The sequence below is a fragment of the Arabidopsis thaliana genome (genome assembly GCF_000001735.4).
Source record: "Arabidopsis thaliana chromosome 1 sequence".
NCBI classification, from domain to species: Eukaryota; Viridiplantae; Streptophyta; class Magnoliopsida; order Brassicales; family Brassicaceae; genus Arabidopsis; species Arabidopsis thaliana.
The window spans coordinates 10,994,210-11,012,998 of NC_003070.9; the positions used below are offsets into that span (position 1 = coordinate 10,994,210).

The 18,789-nt window shown below is 36.0% G+C and overlaps 5 protein-coding genes and 1 pseudogene across 7 annotated transcripts; 3 read left to right on the top strand and 3 right to left on the bottom strand.

The window, feature by feature from the left end:
• Positions 1 to 33: 33 nt before the first annotated feature.
• On the top strand, positions 34 to 2,014 carry AT1G30890 (Integral membrane HRF1 family protein). Of its 2 annotated transcripts, none has more exons than NM_102826.4 (5): positions 34 to 206; positions 679 to 851; positions 935 to 1,033; positions 1,129 to 1,280; positions 1,403 to 2,014. In NM_102826.4, the coding sequence occupies exons 2-5, from the start codon at positions 681 to 683 to the stop codon at positions 1,788 to 1,790; spliced, it is 810 nt and encodes a 269-aa protein (NP_564367.1). In that variant the 5' UTR covers positions 34 to 206; positions 679 to 680; the 3' UTR covers positions 1,791 to 2,014. The 2 variants fall into 2 exon arrangements, with proteins under 2 accessions (NP_564367.1, NP_001077633.1); NM_001084164.1 differs by lacking the exon at positions 34 to 206 and adding an exon at positions 231 to 264 and having other exon boundaries at positions 1,403 to 1,925.
• Positions 2,015 to 2,660: 646 nt separating this feature from the next.
• Positions 2,661 to 6,600, top strand: VSR6 (VACUOLAR SORTING RECEPTOR 6). Its single transcript, NM_102827.2, has 12 exons — positions 2,661 to 3,360; positions 3,879 to 4,571; positions 4,644 to 4,732; positions 4,818 to 4,887; positions 4,969 to 5,052; positions 5,141 to 5,217; positions 5,299 to 5,380; positions 5,465 to 5,547; positions 5,635 to 5,698; positions 5,775 to 5,903; positions 5,990 to 6,093; positions 6,209 to 6,600. Exons 1-12 carry the CDS (start codon positions 3,066 to 3,068, stop codon positions 6,332 to 6,334), a joined length of 1,896 nt encoding a protein of 631 aa, NP_174375.1. The 5' UTR covers positions 2,661 to 3,065; the 3' UTR covers positions 6,335 to 6,600.
• A 52-nt stretch (positions 6,601 to 6,652) lies between these two features.
• On the top strand, positions 6,653 to 9,017 carry AT1G30910 (Molybdenum cofactor sulfurase family protein). The gene is made up of 8 exons (NM_102828.4): positions 6,653 to 6,838; positions 7,262 to 7,411; positions 7,499 to 7,675; positions 7,775 to 7,863; positions 7,929 to 7,993; positions 8,070 to 8,172; positions 8,275 to 8,385; positions 8,467 to 9,017. Exons 1-8 carry the CDS (start codon positions 6,703 to 6,705, stop codon positions 8,590 to 8,592), a joined length of 957 nt encoding a protein of 318 aa, NP_174376.1. The 5' UTR covers positions 6,653 to 6,702; the 3' UTR covers positions 8,593 to 9,017.
• Positions 9,018 to 9,874: 857 nt separating this feature from the next.
• Positions 9,875 to 11,235, bottom strand: AT1G30920 (F-box family protein; the record flags this gene model as incomplete). The annotated part of the gene is made up of 1 exon (NM_102829.2): positions 9,875 to 11,235. One exon carries the CDS (start codon positions 11,233 to 11,235, stop codon positions 10,033 to 10,035), a length of 1,203 nt encoding a protein of 400 aa, NP_174377.1. The 3' UTR covers positions 9,875 to 10,032.
• Positions 11,236 to 12,902: 1,667 nt separating this feature from the next.
• AT1G30921 lies at positions 12,903 to 14,029 on the bottom strand (annotated as a pseudogene). The gene has a single exon.
• Positions 14,030 to 15,678: 1,649 nt separating this feature from the next.
• On the bottom strand, positions 15,679 to 18,071 carry AT1G30925 (F-box/associated interaction domain protein; the record flags this gene model as incomplete). The annotated part of the gene is made up of 4 exons (NM_001332932.1): positions 15,679 to 16,094; positions 16,227 to 16,338; positions 16,987 to 17,629; positions 17,671 to 18,071. 4 exons carry the CDS (start codon positions 18,069 to 18,071, stop codon positions 15,679 to 15,681), a joined length of 1,572 nt encoding a protein of 523 aa, NP_001319119.1.
• Between the last annotated feature and the right edge of the window lie 718 nt (positions 18,072 to 18,789).

Consider the following 18,789-nt stretch of genomic DNA (forward strand, 5'->3'; position numbering starts at 1 on the left):
GTTTAGAGCCTATTCGGAAAATTATTGGCCCAATTTAGGCCCAAATAAATAGAGAAGAACGCTTCGAATGGAAAACCCGATAATACCCTTCTTCGTCTGCGTGCAGATCACACTGTTTGATTTCTGAGGAGAATCCATTGTTTCCATTTGAAGAAAACTCTAACTTTCTCGTTGAAGCTTTGAGCTCTCTACCTCTTTATCTCCGGGTTAGTTTTGATTTGGTGTGGATCGGTAGTGGAATTTTGCTCTTCGTCTTGCTATTTCGTATGCGTTGTTGTTTCTCGATTAGCGAATCAGATCTTTGTTCTTTTGTTAGATTTGATAAATTTCGATAGATTTTAGGTTTGGATTGATTGTGTTATTGAACTTGAATGCTTCTGGTTGAATCATAGATCTAGTTTTGGCTTTGCTTTGTTATGCATTGTCGTGATTGAAATTCGAAAAAGCAATGGAAGTGATTACGAATTGAGATTATGACTTTAGAATCGATATTAGGATCTAAGAAGATTCTGTGGAAATTGAAATTGAAATTTTGAAGAAGATTCTGTGGAATCTAAGAAGTAAATGTTGATAATACTGTTTGGTTTCAAGAGTTAAGAGTTTAGAAGTTGGAGATGTGTATTGACTGTGGTTGGTTTGGTTTGAGATAAAGATGTGATTGTTTTGGTTTGATGGCAGAGATGTATAATAACATGGGACCTCAACCGGGGATGCCAAGACCTCCAGGAAACCCTGAGCCTGGTCCATTTGGTAATCCTTTCACTGGAGCTGGCTCGGGTTTTATCCGTGGTGGTTTGGGAGCGTATGGGGAGAGAATTTTAGGATCGAGCTCTGAGTATGTTCAGAGCAATGTAAGTGAACTCTTTATGATTCCATATCACACGTAATATCTGGTTTTCATGGTTTTGAACTTGTTGTTATCGCAATGGAATAGATAAGCCGGTACTTCTCTGATCCGCAATACTATTTCCAAGTGAATGATCAATATGTGAGGAATAAACTGAAGGTTGTTCTGTTTCCTTTCCTACACCGGGTAAGCTAGTCTTCTCTTTTCTTCTTCTGTTTGGGACTTTCTCTTATTATCAGCCATTTAATTGTACTATTGTGGGTTCTGCTTCAAACCCTCAGGGACACTGGACCAGAATATCTGAACCAGTTGGTGGTAGGCTCTCATACAAGCCTCCAATATATGATATCAATGCTCCAGACTTGTACATTCCCTTTATGGCATTTGGTACCTACGTTGTTCTTGCTGGTCTTTCATTGGGACTTAATGGAAAGTAAGTGTTGTGCTTCGTCTCCCTCCCTATGATTCCCTCTAAATAGTTTTCTGTCTTAGGTCTTGAATGATTGTTGTGGACAGAGTGATTATTAATCCATTTCAAACCTGATTGGTCTCTAGGTTTACACCGGAAGCTTTGAATTGGCTGTTTGTGAAAGGATTGGTTGGTTGGTTTTTGCAAGTAATGCTCCTGAAAGTAACACTTCTATCACTTGGTAGTGGAGAGGCACCATTACTAGATATTGTGGCATACGGAGGGTATGCTTTTGCTGGTCTGTGTCTTGCGGGCTTTGCCAAAATAATGTGGGGATACTCGTACTACGCGTTGATGCCATGGACTTGTCTATGCACTGGGATTTTCTTGGTGAAGACGATGAAACGTGTTCTGTTTGCTGAAGTAAGAAGTTACGATTCGAGCAAACATCACTACCTTCTTCTGTTTTTAGCCTTGGTCCAGTTCCCACTTTTGATATGGCTTGGTAACATTAGTGTTAATTGGCTTCTTTGAAATGAAAAAGACGTTTTTGTGAATTCTTATTGGTATTTGTAGCGTAATTTGAACGTTCTTGGCATTTGGCAATGTATGTTTGTTGTCTATTCTATTCATTTGCATGACGTGAAGAAAAAGTTATTTTGAACATCATTGTATTAGTCTCTTGCTACTTTTTGTTACCATTTTATCTCCATTTGTAGAAAGTAGAAACTCCAATTCGATAAAATAAAATATACACATTTCTATCTTCCTGTTGTATATGAAAAAAAGCTGGCATGAGTCTCCAACCAATGAGACAATTTAAATTATGGATTGACATGTAATCATTAATCAAAATCATTGTTCACTGAATATAATAATTTTCTCTCATCCCACAAGTAGAAGATATAAATATTTAGTACTAACTATAATTCATTCTAATCATTTTACACTTAGAGACATAGTCTCTCAGCTAAATAAAAATTGCATGTTTGTAACCATTTCCCTGAACTTATATTAAAATAAACACATCATGATCTATTAAAAAAACACATCATATTCTTGGTCTGCCTTAAATATATTGGTAATAAATAGTGGTAAAGTTAACAATTAGGTTGGATAATTCATTAAACTAATCAATATTGATTAAGCAACTATTCATGTCTCCTAGTAATTGTCACATCGTCGTTTGGATGATTCTAAGTTTCTAACTTAACCCAAATGCTACTTCAATAGACTTTGCATTTTAAAAAGTCAATGAAGTAAGCATAGTCTTGATCTTTGTTATCATTATAAATTCAAAAGTATTTACATATGATGTGTCCGGATAAAAATTGAAACTTGTGGACTTAAACTTAAGCCACCCATACCTTTTTAACGTTTTGCCACTTGATTAATCTTCAAGATTAGAGCTTTGAATAAAAATGATAGGATCTCACGATTGCCTTACATTCTAAGAAAACGTTAATACTTTTTTTTTTTTTTCTCGTAAATCATTTTAAAATTGAGAGAAGAGAAAATGAAAGAAAGAGAAGTTTGTTGAATCAGTAGTTGCAGAGACATGGTTAGTTCCGCTGACTCTGTCAAGTCATCTCTTTCTCTCCCGTTTACTTTACGCTCACATCTCTTTTTCTCCACAAGGACAAAAAACAGAGTCATTCATTTTTTCTCTCAAACTCTGTTTAAGAAAAATCGAAAAAAATCATTACTTTCCGATTTGCTTTCTCACTTTCTCATGCAACAAACGTAAAACCCACAAAAGAAATTCGAAGCACAAGTTTTGAAACTCTGTTTTTTTATTGATCAGAAACAATGTCTTTGATTCATAAAGGAGCCACCTTGGCTCTGTTTCTAGCGTTGACTATGGTGGTCAACGGAGTTTTCGGGAGATTCATCGTTGAGAAGAGTAGCGTGACGATTCTAAACCCTTTGGCAATGCGGTCTAAGCACGACGCAGCCATTGCTAACTTCGGTGTTCCTAACTACGGTGGTTACATGATCGGCTCCGTCGTTTACGCCGGTCAAGGAGCTTATGGATGTGACTCTTTTGACAAAACTTTCAAACCCAAATTCCCTCGTCCTACCATTTTGATCATCGATCGTGGAGGTAACTGTTTCATTCAAATTGTTCCAAATTGCAAGTTTTTGGTTAGAAATAGAAAGTTTTGTCATTTACATGAAAGTTTTGTTGTATAATATAGCAAAAGATTTCTCTTTTATGACTTAGTTTTACATCTTTCATCCAAATTCTTTTGCAAGTTATATAATCAACCAAATTTATGGTTAAGAGATAGAAAGTTTTGTCATTTACATAGGAGACTTGTCTTAACCTTTAAAGCTCTCTCTTTTAAGTCTTAGTTTACATCTTTCAATCTCCTTTTGATCCAAATATTACTTCAAATTTGGTAATGTTCCAACTTTCTGGTATACCAGACTTGTCTCAATCTTAATTTAGTTTGTTGAAGAACTTAAAAGCTTTCTCTTTTTAAGTTCATTGAGATTGAGACAAGTCTTTCTATTTGATTTGTTCCATATTTCTGTGTAGATGTAGAAAGTTCTGTTATTTACATATGTGACAGAAATGGTAAATATTTGGTTTTGATTCATTGTTTTGTTTTGCATTAGAGTGTTACTTTGCATTAAAGGTATGGAACGGTCAACAATCCGGTGTAGCAGCAGTTTTAGTAGCTGATAACGTCGATGAGCCATTGATAACAATGGATTCACCTGAGGAATCCAAAGAAGCTGATGACTTTATAGAGAAACTCAACATTCCATCGGCTTTAATAGACTTTTCTTTCGCCAATACTCTCAAGCAAGCTCTTAAGAAAGGTGAGGAAGTAGTCCTGAAGATAGACTGGAGTGAGTCATTACCTCATCCGGATGAGAGAGTTGAGTATGAGCTATGGACTAACACGAACGATGAGTGTGGTGCACGGTGTGATGAGCAGATGAATTTCGTAAAAAACTTCAAAGGACATGCGCAGATTCTTGAAAAAGGAGGATACTCTTTGTTCACACCTCATTACATTACATGGTTTTGTCCTAAAGATTATGTTTCTAGCAATCAATGTAAGTCTCAGTGTATAAACCAAGGGAGGTATTGTGCTCCTGACCCTGAACAAGACTTTGGTGATGGATACGATGGTAAAGACATTGTCTTCGAGAACTTGAGACAGTTGTGTGTTCATAAAGTAGCTAAAGAGAATAACCGGTCTTGGGTTTGGTGGGACTATGTGACTGATTTTCACATTAGATGTTCAATGAAGGAGAAGAAGTATAGCAAAGAATGTGCAGAGAGAGTTGTTGAATCTCTAGGTAAGGGACATCACAATAATTTTTAGTACCCTTTCTTCACATTCAGCGTCTTGAGTTTTCTCTTATTCTCAGGTTTGCCACTTGACAAGATCAAGAAATGTATTGGTGATCCTGATGCTAATGTGGAGAATGAAGTTTTGAAAGCTGAGCAAGCACTTCAGGTCTTGGCTCTCTTCTTAAATGCGTCTATATTTTACCGTCTTTTTAAACCGATTCACTGAGATTTTTTTTCTTTGTTACTTATAGGTAGGACAAGGTGACCGCGGAGATGTCACAATCTTGCCAACATTGATCGTCAACAATGCTCAATACCGCGGTTTGTTTCATTCCTTCTCATTGTAAATCAGTTACCGAAAAGTTAGGATTCTTAAGTTCTTTACCTGATTTTGTTGCTCAGGTAAACTTGAGAGAAATGCAGTACTTAAGGCTATATGTTCTGGATTCAAGGAAAGAACCGAACCCGGGATCTGTCTAAGTGGAGGTTATAGAAATTCCCTTGTAAGCTTATATTCATGTGTGGTAATAGAATGTACTAAAGAAGTCTTGTTTTGTTTACACTGTTGAAACAGATATTGAAACAAATGAATGTCTCGAAGCAAATGGAGGGTGTTGGGAGGACAAGAAGTCCAATGTAACAGCTTGCAAGGTACTTAGAACCGATGAACTTAAGGGACTACATTTTTATAGATATTTGGTTAGTTTTATACCTAAAAATGGATTCTATCAGGACACATTTAGAGGAAGAGTCTGTGAATGCCCTGTTGTGAATGGTGTACAGTATAAAGGAGATGGATATACATCATGTGAACGTACGTTCTTCAACTTCTACATTGATATCTTGTAGAAACACTTCATTATAAACATTTTGTGTTCTGACTTGAATGTTATAACAGCTTATGGCCCTGCAAGATGCTCGATTAACCAAGGAGGTTGCTGGTCTGAAACCAAAAAGGGCTTAACTTTCTCGGCTTGCTCGGTTAGTTACTCTACTGTGTTATGGCCTTTTCAGTAATAATGCCATAATGTTTGAAACTTACAAATTTTCTCCAATTGTTGAGTTCAGAACTTGGAGACATCGGGATGTCGCTGCCCTCCAGGGTTTAAAGGAGATGGTCTTAAATGTGAAGGTGAAAACTTTTATTTTCTCTAGAATTCAAAATCTCTCATCATGTTTTCTTAAACTGATTCATCTACGACATATAGACATTGATGAGTGTAAGGAGCAATCAGCTTGTCAATGTGATGGATGCAACTGTAAGAACAAATGGGGAGGCTTTGAATGCAAATGCTCTGGAAATCGTCTCTACATGAAAGAACAAGACACTTGTATTGGTCAGTAAAGATCTAAAACTTTTCAGATTCTTTTTGAAACAATCCAAGAATCATATTCTCATTTCTTTGTTTTTCGTTTCTCGCAGAGAGAAGCGGATCAAGAATCGGATGGTTCCCTACATTTGTGATTCTAGCTGCAGTTGCAAGCATATGTGTAGGTGGTTACGTATTCTACAAGTATCGTCTCAGGGTATGTTTCTCCAAACATTTTTTTTCTTCTCTTTACTTAATCTTCAAACTCATTCATCATCATGAATCTATTATCTATCTAATGATCATTATTTTGTGTCAAAACGAAAATGCAGTCTTATATGGATTCAGAAATCATGGCGATTATGTCTCAGTACATGCCATTAGAGAGCCAAAACACAACCGATCCAATGACTGGTGAATCTCAACACCAACAGCTGAGATTAACTTCTGCAGCCTAATTTTATAAATCTTGAAAAGATGAAATTTTTCTTAAAGAGAGCTAAAGATGAAAAAATTTCTTTGTTTAATCTTGAAAAATACTTCTTTTTGGGTCATTTTTATTGACTCTTTTCATTCTTGTAGATAAGATATATGCATTAAGATTTAAAAAGGAAATTGTATTGAAAGTGGTAAATCAAACAGCTCTTTGGTCATCTCATACAGAGAATGAATTGGTTGGGGAAATGTAACAGTAAGGATATTTTTATCATAAACAAAGTTTGAGGCTTTAATAGAAAAACATAAGAAATTTGGGGACATAAATGAAAATATACTAATTGTAAGATTAAGTTCTTCGGGAGAAGTCAACGTTAGAGAAAAAGAAGAGATGGAGAATACTTTGTCGCCGTTGTTGTCACCGTCGCCGGCAAGTGAAGTCGCTGCGAGAGTATCGTCTTTGTTCGTTTATCCGATCAAATCATGTCGAGGAATTTCTCTGTCTCAGGCAGCTCTCACTCCCACCGGTATCAACAAAAACTAGTTTCGAGAAAAATTTCTCATTTTTTGGTTTCGAATTCGATTTTTCCTTCTTGGGTTTCATATTAGAGCTGTTTCTTCATCTGGGTTTAAGTCTTCTTACGATATTTTCGATTAGCCCGTTGTTTAAGGGTTCATCATCATTCAGTGAGACTCCTTGTTGGTGGGTCTAAGTTGTCTTTAGTGTGACTCTGAGTCTCTGAAAGTTATTAAGTGGAAAGATTGATTTTTGTGCTGTCCTCAATGATTCTCTAAAAGTGTATAAGACTTGGAATGTGAATGATTAAGTGTGAAGTAATCCAAAACAGTTTAATGAAGTTGTCATTGTGAGAGCTGATGTGATTATTTTGGTGTGATTTGTTTGGGGAAAATTAGAAAAGCTAAGTTTTTTTTGGGGTTTGGTTGCTTAGGATTTCGATGGGATCGAAACTGGTTGATTGTGAATTCTAAAGGAAGAGGATTGACTCAGAGAGTGGAACCAAAGCTTTCTTTGATTGAAGTAGAAATGCCTAAGCATGCGTTTGGAGAGGACTGGGAGCCTGAGAAGAGCTCTAACATGGGTCAGATTGTTTTTATGTCTTCTTATTCAGCTGGCTTTTTGTTTTAATGAAGTTGGTCTTTTTCTCATCTTTTGGCTGTGTTTGCAGTGGTTAGAGCTCCTGGTATGGATGCCCTTAAGGTCTCCCTAGCTAAACCCGACAAAATAGCAGACGGTGTCTCAGTTTGGGAGTGGTCTGGCTCCGCACTAGATGAAGGAGAAGAAGCATCTCAGTGGTTTACAAACTTTGTTGGGAAGCCTTGTCGACTTGTTCGTTTTAATTCAGGTCTCATAAACTTTTTTCCTGTCTTAATCAGTTAAGCTTGACTCCTTTGAAAGATTTTGGCGGTGCATATTTCATCACAAGTCACATGTTATATTGCAGCCTATGAGACTAGGCCTGTGGATCCAAATTATGCTCCAGGTCACATTGCGATGTTCTCGGATATGTATCCATTCTTGCTTATATCACAGGTCAGAGGATCAAATTCGATTTCTTTCTTTCGGTTCTGCGTTAAACAGTCTCGTGCTATTTCCAGGGTTCGCTTGATTCCCTGAATAAGCTTCTCAAGGAGCCTGTACCGATCAACCGATTTAGACCCAAGTATGCTTCAGAAAGCCTTCACTGTTTTTATTGCTTTGTAACAACACTTGATAACTCTCACTGGGAAATGTTACAGCATCTTTGTTGATGGATGTGAACCATTTGCTGAAGACTTATGGACAGAGATCCTTATAAACGGTTTCACCTTTCACGGTGTGAAATTATGCTCTCGCTGCAAGGTATATCAAAACCTTGTCATAGTTCAAAACTCCATGAAGAATCTTCTTCATTTTTGGTTTTGTTCTTTTAAGGATAAGTTTTTTTAATCCGTCCATGATCAGGTACCTACGATTAGTCAAGAAACTGGTATTGGAGGTCAAGAGCCAATTGAGACTTTGAGGACTTTCAGGTCAGACAAAGTTTTACAGCCAAAGAGTAAACCACACGGAAAGGTAAAGAAAGACCGTGGTCCGGTTTATCGTCATAACAAATGAATACGAGGGTTTTGAATGGTAGATTTAAATATGATGCAGATATACTTTGGGCAGAACATGGTTTGGAAAGACGGATTCGGCGATGGAATTGGAAAAACAATTGAAATTGGTGATTCCGTTGTTGTCCTTCGAAAACTCTCATCTCCTGCTGAAGCAGCAACTTGAAAGAGACTTGCAGCTTGTTATATATATAATTGTGAATCTTCCACAAGAACTGTGACCACTTTTACCAGAACACCCCAAATCCACGTTTGACCCCCAATTGAAGCAACCACATCAAATATATTGATTTTAAATCTGAAAAGACATACGATTTAAAAATATGAAAGCTTGATTAATCAAAAAAGTCTATGAAGGACATATGATTCAGCTATCCACAGACCTCTCCCTAACTGTCTTCTTCATGATATTCATATTCATCTCCATAGCCATCTTCATAACCATTTCATCTCCATAGCCATCTCCATCTGCATATCAATCTTCATATTCACCTCTATCTCCATAGCCATCTTCATCTTCATCTCCAATGTGATGCTCGATATGAGAGTGAACCCTAACTCTGCAATCGGTCTCAAAAGCTTCACCGTTAGCTCCAACACCTTGGAGAGTGTTTTTTTCGCGATCATATGAATTACTAGCTTTGAAAACCATCCTACTTTATATAATAAGATGACTTTATATAGATTGATTAAGATTGTAAAGGAAAACATTTATTCATTGTTTAAACATTGTTAAGATTCTCCCATATTTATTATCATCATCTCTAATTTGATGGCTTGTTGGATTGATTATACCCGTCCCTGTCCAGTCCCGGCGCTTCAGGTGTTGCAAACCGGTTATTTCCCAATGAATACCAGTAAACATCTATGCCATCAGTAAGTAGTAGGCTGGGCAGCCTCTCTTGTAATGGTTTTAGTATCAGTTTTTATTGCAGTTTTCAACTCAGTGGGAGAACCCTTTTCAATGTGTTCAGTCTATGAAACTGTTGTGTCTAATTTGGTTGTATCAAAGCCAAGACTTGTGCAGTTTCACTCACTAGATTTGCTGTGTTTGTAACAATTCCCGGCACAGCGGTTTTGGCTTTTAAATTTATGGCTTCAGAATCAGCTACAATGGCGGGTTGGTAGAGCAGAGTTAGATGGAGAGGCATTGACTGTATATGTTGAAGAGGCAGCAACAATTAATCAAACGCTGGTTCAACTAGTTTTTCTGAATATAATAAGTCTTTACTTTTAATCCGAGTTTCTCTTAAAGTGTTTACTTTTATTTTTGGGAGTCCAAATAAATAAAATGCTTGCACAGAGAAAGCAAGTAACGTTTGTTATCTCATAGAAGGGAACAATGGTTAATTATGGATCTTGATGTGTGTGACTCTGAATAAAAAATAAAATAGACAGAAATCTTAAAACATATTTTCTTATAGAACTTCATTAAATTTTCAATGGTTTACAAAGAGAGAATACAACTTGCATCAAATAGTGAAACTTTTTATCTTACTTGGGAAGCAACCATAGAACCTATGTATCATCATCATCATCATCTAAAAGACACAGAGCATTGAATTTGTTGGGGCTCTCAAGCTTACAAAGATCTTGTTGCGGGTAATTAAAAACGGTCTTCCTGAGAGAATTTTGATTTTGCAGCATATGTTGTCTTCATAATATTAAACTCAAGATCCTCTACATGGTCTACAAAGGCGTAAATTCTGTGTACGGCATACAATCCCCGGTGTAGTCCTTTGACTTCAACAGTTAAGAGAGTATTTTTGTCGGGGTTAAAGTATAAAACATAAAATGGCTTAAGTGTTTGAGTCTTCTTCACCAAAACAATTTCACCTGAAGCAGTCACCCCAACAACGGAGAGATTATATTTAACCTGATCGACTTTATTATCATCCCTCAAAGTGTAGACATATGTCGACCATTCTTCTTTTCCGACATCCTCTAGAACCCACACACTTAACTTTAGGGGAAAACCACCATCATCAACATACTCTTGATTAATCATGCCTAATTTACCCTTATAGTTTACCAATTTAGTAGAAGAGCAGTATGTGTTAAGACGTAGAAACACAAAATTCTCAGACCTAACATCAAAGCAAACTAGCACATTTTTATCCATTGCATAATTAATTTTAGCTAGGTAATACAAAATCCCATTGATGCAAATTGTTCCATTACTATGAGGAAGATAGCGTAAGGGAGATTGGATCTTCCTCCACCCAACTGTTTCAGCTCCTAATGTAAGAATATGATGATCCGTTTGATGTTTATCAAAATCGAATATCGGGATTAATACCTTGAATTGCTTGTCAATCGGATCAAACCCTAAAAATTTACCGTAAGGCACGCTCTTGAAATCCAGTAAAGGTGGTAAGATCACATACCCATACTGCCCTGTGCTAGGGTTACATATCACACCCAAGTGATCGTCACCCTTCTTTCGGATCGTCATATTAGGGAAATAGATCAAACTAGAAGCATAACTACAACCGTGTTGTGGGCGTTTGTCTTCAAAGAATTTCAGATGGAGATTAGCGGCTACTACAAGAGACGACTTCCCAAGATAATTTTTAGGTTGAGGCAACGAGAAGAATTTCCACTCCCCTTCTTGTTCGACAGCGATTAAGAGATGTGGACGAGATGAAGACCTGGTGAGGAACAACTCGGTGAAGTATGACTGACGAATCATGGATTCCCATAGCTTCGACACGCAGCGACACCTCGCGATTGACTTTGAAGGCAATCTCGAGAGTATATCAAGAATGAGATCAATAGGAATGGAATCTGTGTTTTCTTCACTATTCATGATCGTCCTTGTGTTTGCGAGAAATCGCAAATTGGTGAATCTCTGGATTATGGAAAATATCTCTGTTCAAAGACACAATCCTAAAACTTGTCATTACAATCCCTAATTCTTATTTATAAACCCAAACCGACATTTAATTTTGTTTAATTATCAAATCTAAACTCAAATTCTTATTTATAAACATACACTGATATTTAATCTTCTTTAATTAAAAATATACAGATTTGATTTCCTTATTTGTTTTCTAATTTTAATTTTGATTTATTCTTAAATATAGTGTTAAATGGCATATTATTGTATTTTGATTAGTTATTAAAGAGGGGTGAATGAACAAGAATTTTTCTAAAAAAATGCTTGTGTTAAACTTGATTTTTTGGGTGAATAAACTAAGGGATGTTATTCGTTTATGATTTTAAAAGAGTTTTAGTGATTTAAATTATCATGTATAATCTGTTGTTATTCAATCAAGATTTATTTAAAATATGTTAAAGTTTTGTGTTATTCATTTAAGATTTGTAAAAAGTAATCTAAAATCTTCATAAATTTTGGGTTATTAGATTCATACTTTTATAAAGTCATTACAAGTTTTGTGTTATTCAATTAAAACAAAAGAATCTTTGAGTGTTAATGATTGTTAATGATTTAAATTATTATGTTATTGGTTCATGACTTCTTACATTTTTCTTCACAAAATGAAGTCATGAAAAGTCATGGAAAGTATTATCAAAATAGAGAGATTGTTTGAGATTCTTTACAAGATTATAAAAAACTAATCAACAAGATTATAAAAAACTCTCTAACAATCATTTAAAATCTTTCATTTCTACTTTTAAGGATTTAATTGAAGCCAGCTTAATAGTTGACCACTGAGCTCAAACTAGTTAACTCAAAGTTAGTCGGCGAAAGAAAAAAAAAACTATTTTAAAACACATAATTTCTTGCAGCCTCTAATCGAAGTATTTACTTTTATTTTTGGAAGCCCCAAATTACATGCAGAGAGAAAGAAAGAAGAGTTTGTTATCTAATCTCATTGCAGAGAACAAATGACGTGTCACGGACCAAAAAATCTTAATATTTAAAAATTCAAGCGCAAAAGTTTATATTTCTCAGTGAGAGATCTACATCATGTTAAATTTATTTTTTTGGAGAAGAGATCTGTCTTAATGTGCCTCGAACCCCGCACCTACACCGGGAAAATTTACCACTGGGCCAACAACTCACATATCTCTCTTGATAAAAATTTCATTTTTATTTACTTGATATGTGTGTGCTTTTTTTTCCGACAGTACCAAAGGTCTTTACTACTTCTAAATCCTCAATTAGACTATTACTGACTTTAGATGAAAATGAAAATTGACAGGATCTTCATAAAAGCATAATTTCTAAAGAAATTCTTTGACATAACTTAATGTTTACAGATAGAGAGTACAAATACAATTTGCATCAATTAGAGAGCTTTTTCAGCTGAGTAAGGTAAGCAATCAGGTTTTAAATCTAGTAAATTTCAATCATCTTCTAAAAGACAGAAAGCATCAAATTAATTTGTTAATGCTCTCAAACCTACTACGAAATGATCTTGTTCCAAGTGAGCAAGGGTCCTCACTTGATGATGATGTGCTCTGTTCTGGTGGGCTTAAAGATGGTGCAACATATGTTGTCTTCATACCATCAAACCTAAGATCCTCTACATGGTCTACAAAGTAATTAATGAACTGTATGATCGTCAAACCATTCTTCCTCTTCTCTAACACCTTGGATTTCAACACTTCGGAGAGTGTTCCTATCGGGATTAAATTAGAAAACATAAAACGGTTTCTATGCATAATTCTTCGCCAAAACAATTTCACCTGAAGCAGTTGCCCCAACAACGGAAAGATTGTTGTTAAAGACTTTATTCTCATCAGCCCTCACAGTGTAGGCATATTTCTTCTATTCCCCTTTCTCGACATCCTCTAGAACCTGCATACGTAACCCAAGGAGATATCCAGCATCATAATCCTTCTCCAAATCAACCAAACCTAATTTACCCTTATAGTTTATCAATTTATAGTTTATCACACTGGAAGATACATTAGAGTTAACAGCTAAGTAATACAGAATCCCATTAATGCATATCGACCTTTTCCAACGAGGTTCATAGGTAAAGGGACATATGATCTCTCTCCACCTCACATTTTCAGTTCCTAATGTCAAAATATGATAAACCAATTCATTTCCGACTCTACAGTTGAAGACTAGAACCTTGAATTGCTTGCCAATCGGATCAAATCCTAAAAGGGGACCGAAGTTTTGGTACGTTGTTCTGAGGTCAGGTGGTAAGATCGCATATTGTCTCGTGCTAGGGTTACATATCGCACGCACTTCATCGTCCCACTCCTTTGAGATCTGGATAATAGGGAAATATATCAAACTAGAAGCATAACTACAACTGTTTGGGCTTATGTCTTTGGAGAATTTCATATGAAAATCGGCGGCTACTACAAGAGACGACTTCCCTAGTGATTCTGAGGCTAAGGAGAGGAGAAGAAGCTCCACTCCCCTTCTTGTACAATCCCAATCAAGAGACGTGGATTAGAGGATGACCAGGTGTGGAACAACTGGGGGAAATCTTGACGACGAATAATGGACTCCCTCACTCCCATAGCTTCTACACGCAACGAAACCTAAGGATTGATTTTGCAGGCAATCTCGAGAGTATGTCAGGAACAGGGCCGGCTCAAACTTTTTGAAGACCTTGTGCTGATTTATAAAAATTGGCTTTAGTTAATACTGTTTTTAATTACAGAGATTTTTGGACCCTAAAATCTTAAGTAAAATTGGAAAAAAATTGACAGAGACTCTGTACTTAAAATTCCTCAATGGTTGCTAAAACTTTTGCATTTGTTCTATGGCTATATTATATTCAGTTACCAGTATAATTAAACTGAAAGGCATAAGAAACCTAAAGAAGCTCTCGAAAGAGGAACGAAGGCTACAGTGATACTAAGATGAATAGTCAAGTGATAAAAATCGCCATGTAACAGAGAGCAACCATCTTCAAAATTTGCGTCTCTGCTTCTTCTTCTTTTGGTTTTATTTGACGTATACACTGCAAGAAACATAATATTGCTGAAGTTTATTATATACGGAAAAATCTCGTAAAGTTCAAGGTCGGCGCTAACCTATAAAGCCCGAGAAACATGGGCTTTAACCATCTAAATATACGTGAGTTTCTCACTTTCTCTGATGATTATGCTAACCTTACCGGTATTTTATTTTATAGATTAGTGTTTTCTCTTGTACAGTTGTAATTTTTATCTCAAGTAACATAATCAACACGTCAATGAGGAGTATCTGCTTGGCGTAGCAGCAAGAAGAATGACTTGAACGTGAACGGAATGCTCGAAGACATGCATTCTTCACAGGATCGGCTCATCAAACTCATTGACAAGAATGTTCGCAACCGTCTCAGCTCAATCACACACCAAGGGGATTGTCGATACGAAGACGGCTTACGGCTCACATTTTTTATCCACATTATATCTCGGCATTAGTGAGAAGAGTTTGAAACGAAGGCTAGTTCAAGTAAGAGACTGGCACAATGTATTTCTACTTCTTCTTCTGGGTTTTTCTCTGACTTCACTGCAAGAAAAACTTTTGGTGCTGAAGTTGCTTTTCTCTTCTGGTCCAGAGCCACCAAAATCTTCTTTGCAGCCTAAAAACCGCTTACCAAAATCTATTTTCTGTTTCTTGAAATTTGAATCAAAATCTACTTTTAATCTGAGTTCTTGTACACTTTCGCTAATTAATTAAGCGTCTCTAATAATGTCATTGCAGAGGTATATATGAATCTTGAGATGTCACATTCAAAAAAGCTCACGAATTTCTCCTATTAAGAAAAAAAACTCATTTGTATTCACTTGATTGCTCTTTCACTTATTTATTCTGACTTTGATTAAGTTATTGTATCGAATCTTGATGTGTCACGGGAAAATAGAAATAAGCGCATGCACGTCTCATATGTTCACGAATATCTCTATTTCAAATCCAACTTCAAGTTATTTGCTTCATTGCAACATATGTGTGCTCCTTCACCTGGCACGATAGACTCTATGATATAATAGTTAGACTCTATGATATAAACTAGAACAAAATGGTAAGCCAATATAGTGCAAATTAAAGCTCACATAAATGAGGCTTTATGTTATAAATATTATGAAGAAAACTTCAGCATGGCTCTGATTATAGAAGAAAAAACATAATTTCTGAAGAATAAATTCGCATCAAATAGAAAGATATTTCATCTGACTTGGGGGGAGCAAAAGAGGCAATCAGATTTTGTCACCTAAAAGACACAAGGCATTAAATTAACGCCTCACTATCTGATTGCAGGTGAGCAACGGTACTCCCTTAATGATCTTTAAGTACGCTTCTGTTCTGCTGGGATTCTAGCTGGTGTCTCTTTCAATTCTTAAAACTAAACTGAAGATCCTCTACATGGTCTACAAAGGCGCAAACTGTATGAAAGTTGAGGCATTTGTGGTCTTCTCCAACACCTTGGATTTCAACACTTAGGAGAGTGTTCCTTCCGGGATTAAAGTAGAACACATAAAACGGTTTGCATGCATTTGTTTTCACCAAAACAATATCACCTGTAGCAGTCATCCCAACCACGGAAACATACTTAACGACTATATTCTCAGCCATCAAAGTGTAGACATATGTCGACCATTCCTGTTTCTCAAAATCCTCTAGAACCGTCATACGTAACTGAAGGGGAAATACACGTTCATAGGCATGCGTCAAATTAATCACACCTACTTTACCCTTATAGTTTATCAATGTAGTAGAGGCTGGATATGACCAGTATCGGTTCAGATCTAAGAATGGGTTCAGCTTTACATGGCGATTTCTATCACTTCATTTGGTGTTTTTCGCCATGTAACCATCTTCAAAATATGCGTCTCTGCTTCTTCTTCTTTTGGTTTTATCTGACGTACACTGCAAGAAACATAATATTGCTGAAGTTTCTTTCCTCAGTTTCGCTACAGAGCCACCAATAATCTTCTTTGCAGCCAAGAAACGTCTTACCAAAGCCATTTTGTGTTTTCTTTTATAGTTAACCTGTGTTTCTCATATGCTTGGTTTAGGAGCAGGAAGAGTGATTTGAAGTTCTGATCTGGAATGTCAGAACTCAGAAGTAATAATGAGAAAAGTATATATCTTCAGGACGATCCAAATTCTTTCCTCTGCTTTATGGAAAAGAGTTTGGAAAAAAAAATTCATGTATTTGTTTTTTCTGAAAAACACCCTTTTAAAGTCTTTTCATTGTCATGGATATTGTTCCTATTCTTTTTATTGTTTAGATATATTATATGCAATTTTGAAGTTTAGATTTTGGAACTAACAATAATTTTGTAGAAACATGTCAAAGAAAACAAGAATACTATAGATCTTAAAAGAATTTTTTAACATTGACTACGAAGAAAACAAAGAGTTTTATGAAAACGCAATGTAGATAAAACATTTATTTGCTCAACTCCAAAGTAATGTGTAACACAATTAGGACATGCTAATCAGGACGAACATGCTAAACAGAGTGATGGAGCTCACACATTGACACAAAACTTGTAAAATGACAAGTCACACTGTCAGCCGAAATAGCTAGACTCTTATGGTATAAAGCTTATTCAGCCAACTTCGACGTTGTTGTGCTTTAGGCTATTTCGTAGTGATAAATGGGCCTGACTTGAGTTGCTTTGCATCGTTAACATTAAGATCCTCGACATGGTCTGTAATAGTGTAAACTCTACAATGATTCTCCAATCCTTGGATTTCAACTCTTTGGAGAGTTTCTCTTTCGGGATTGAAGTAGAAGACATAAAACGATTTAGATGCAAACTTCTCCGACAAAACAATTTCACATGTAGCAGTCATCCCAACGGCAAGAGAAATATTGTAGAACATGACTTCATACTCAAGAAAAGTGCAGTCGTATTTCGACCATTCATGTTTCTCGACATCCTCAAGAACCCACATACTCAACTCAAAGGTACGACTTCCATTAGCGTTACCATGTTTCCAATCAATCCCACCTAATTTTCCCTTATAATTTATCAAATGATAAAAGCAATCTACGTCAATGAACGTGAATTTTTCAAATCTAACATCAAAGCAAACTATCACAAAAGACCTTTGGTTAACCAAGGGTTCATCAATTTGGATAGCTAAGTAATATAAAACCCCATTGATGCATATCCCTTCACAAAAAGGATCATGAGTTAAGGGGCAATGGATCTTTCTCCACCTCATTCTTCTAGTTCCCAAGGTCAGAATTTTATGATCATCAGGACCAGATGGATAAGCCATGAACAATACCTTGAATTGCTTGTCAATCGGATCAAACCCTAAATAGCTATACGACTTTACATACCTTCTCAGTTTAAGACCATATACTTTCCCGTGATAGGGTTACATATCGCACGCACTACATCTTCATCATTCACTGAGATCCTCATATCAGAGAGATAGATCAAGCCAGAAGCATAGCTACAAATTTCTCGGCTTATAACTTCAGAGAACTTAGTATGAAAATCGGCAGCTACTACAAGAGACGACTTTTCATATGAATTCCGAGGCTGAGTCGACGAGAAGAAGAGGCCCTCACCGTTGGCTCGTTTGACCCCAAATAAGAGACGTGGACGAGCTGAGGACTTAGTCAGAAACAACTCGGTGAAATCTTGACGGCTGAGGATGGACCTCCGTAGCTTCGACACGCAACTACACCTTGCAACTGATTTTGCTGGCAGTCTCAAGAGTATCTCGTAAACGAGATCATCATTCGGAAACGAATTCATCATTACCAGTATGTGAAAACTCCTAAACAGTTCGACCTAAGTAGATGCTGTTAGGGGAGGTGGGTTTTTAAATTAAACCTAGTTAAGCCCAAGAAGCATACGGGTTTTTTACCATCAACATTTATATTAACTTTTTACTTTTTATTCAGTTTTGATCGAAAACGTGATGGACTTAATATTACCAGAAAGAAGGTCATGAAGAAGACCTATGAATTGGTTTCTTGAAAATGTTTTAGAGAAAATAAATTAAAGAATCAGAAGTGTCCAATTCTTTCGCATCATGATTTTGATGTGTTTGTTTAGTTTTAAGTAAAGCATAAATGTTTCATTGTTAGTTAGTGAAGTGGATTGTTCATCAAATCTTAAGAGAAAATGAAGTACAAACTTCTAATCAATCTCCATGTTTCACTGATATCTTCATTCATCTATTCATATATGACTCTCGTTAGTACTTAATAAGTGTTCTTTTAGAACATACAAAAATCTGGAATTCGAATTTCGTTACTTAACCACCTAAGCTGAAATGTTTTATTGTAATTTTACACAAAGGCATATATAATTCTCCCACGAACTTAGAGCATATATAAGAATAACTAAATTGAACAAAACAAAAAAAAAAACAGTATTACTACATGAGCTTTTAAATAAGATTTCAATTTTCTACACGAAGAATTTAGATCCCGTTAAAACCATCAATGTTTATTTATTTTCTCAGTGT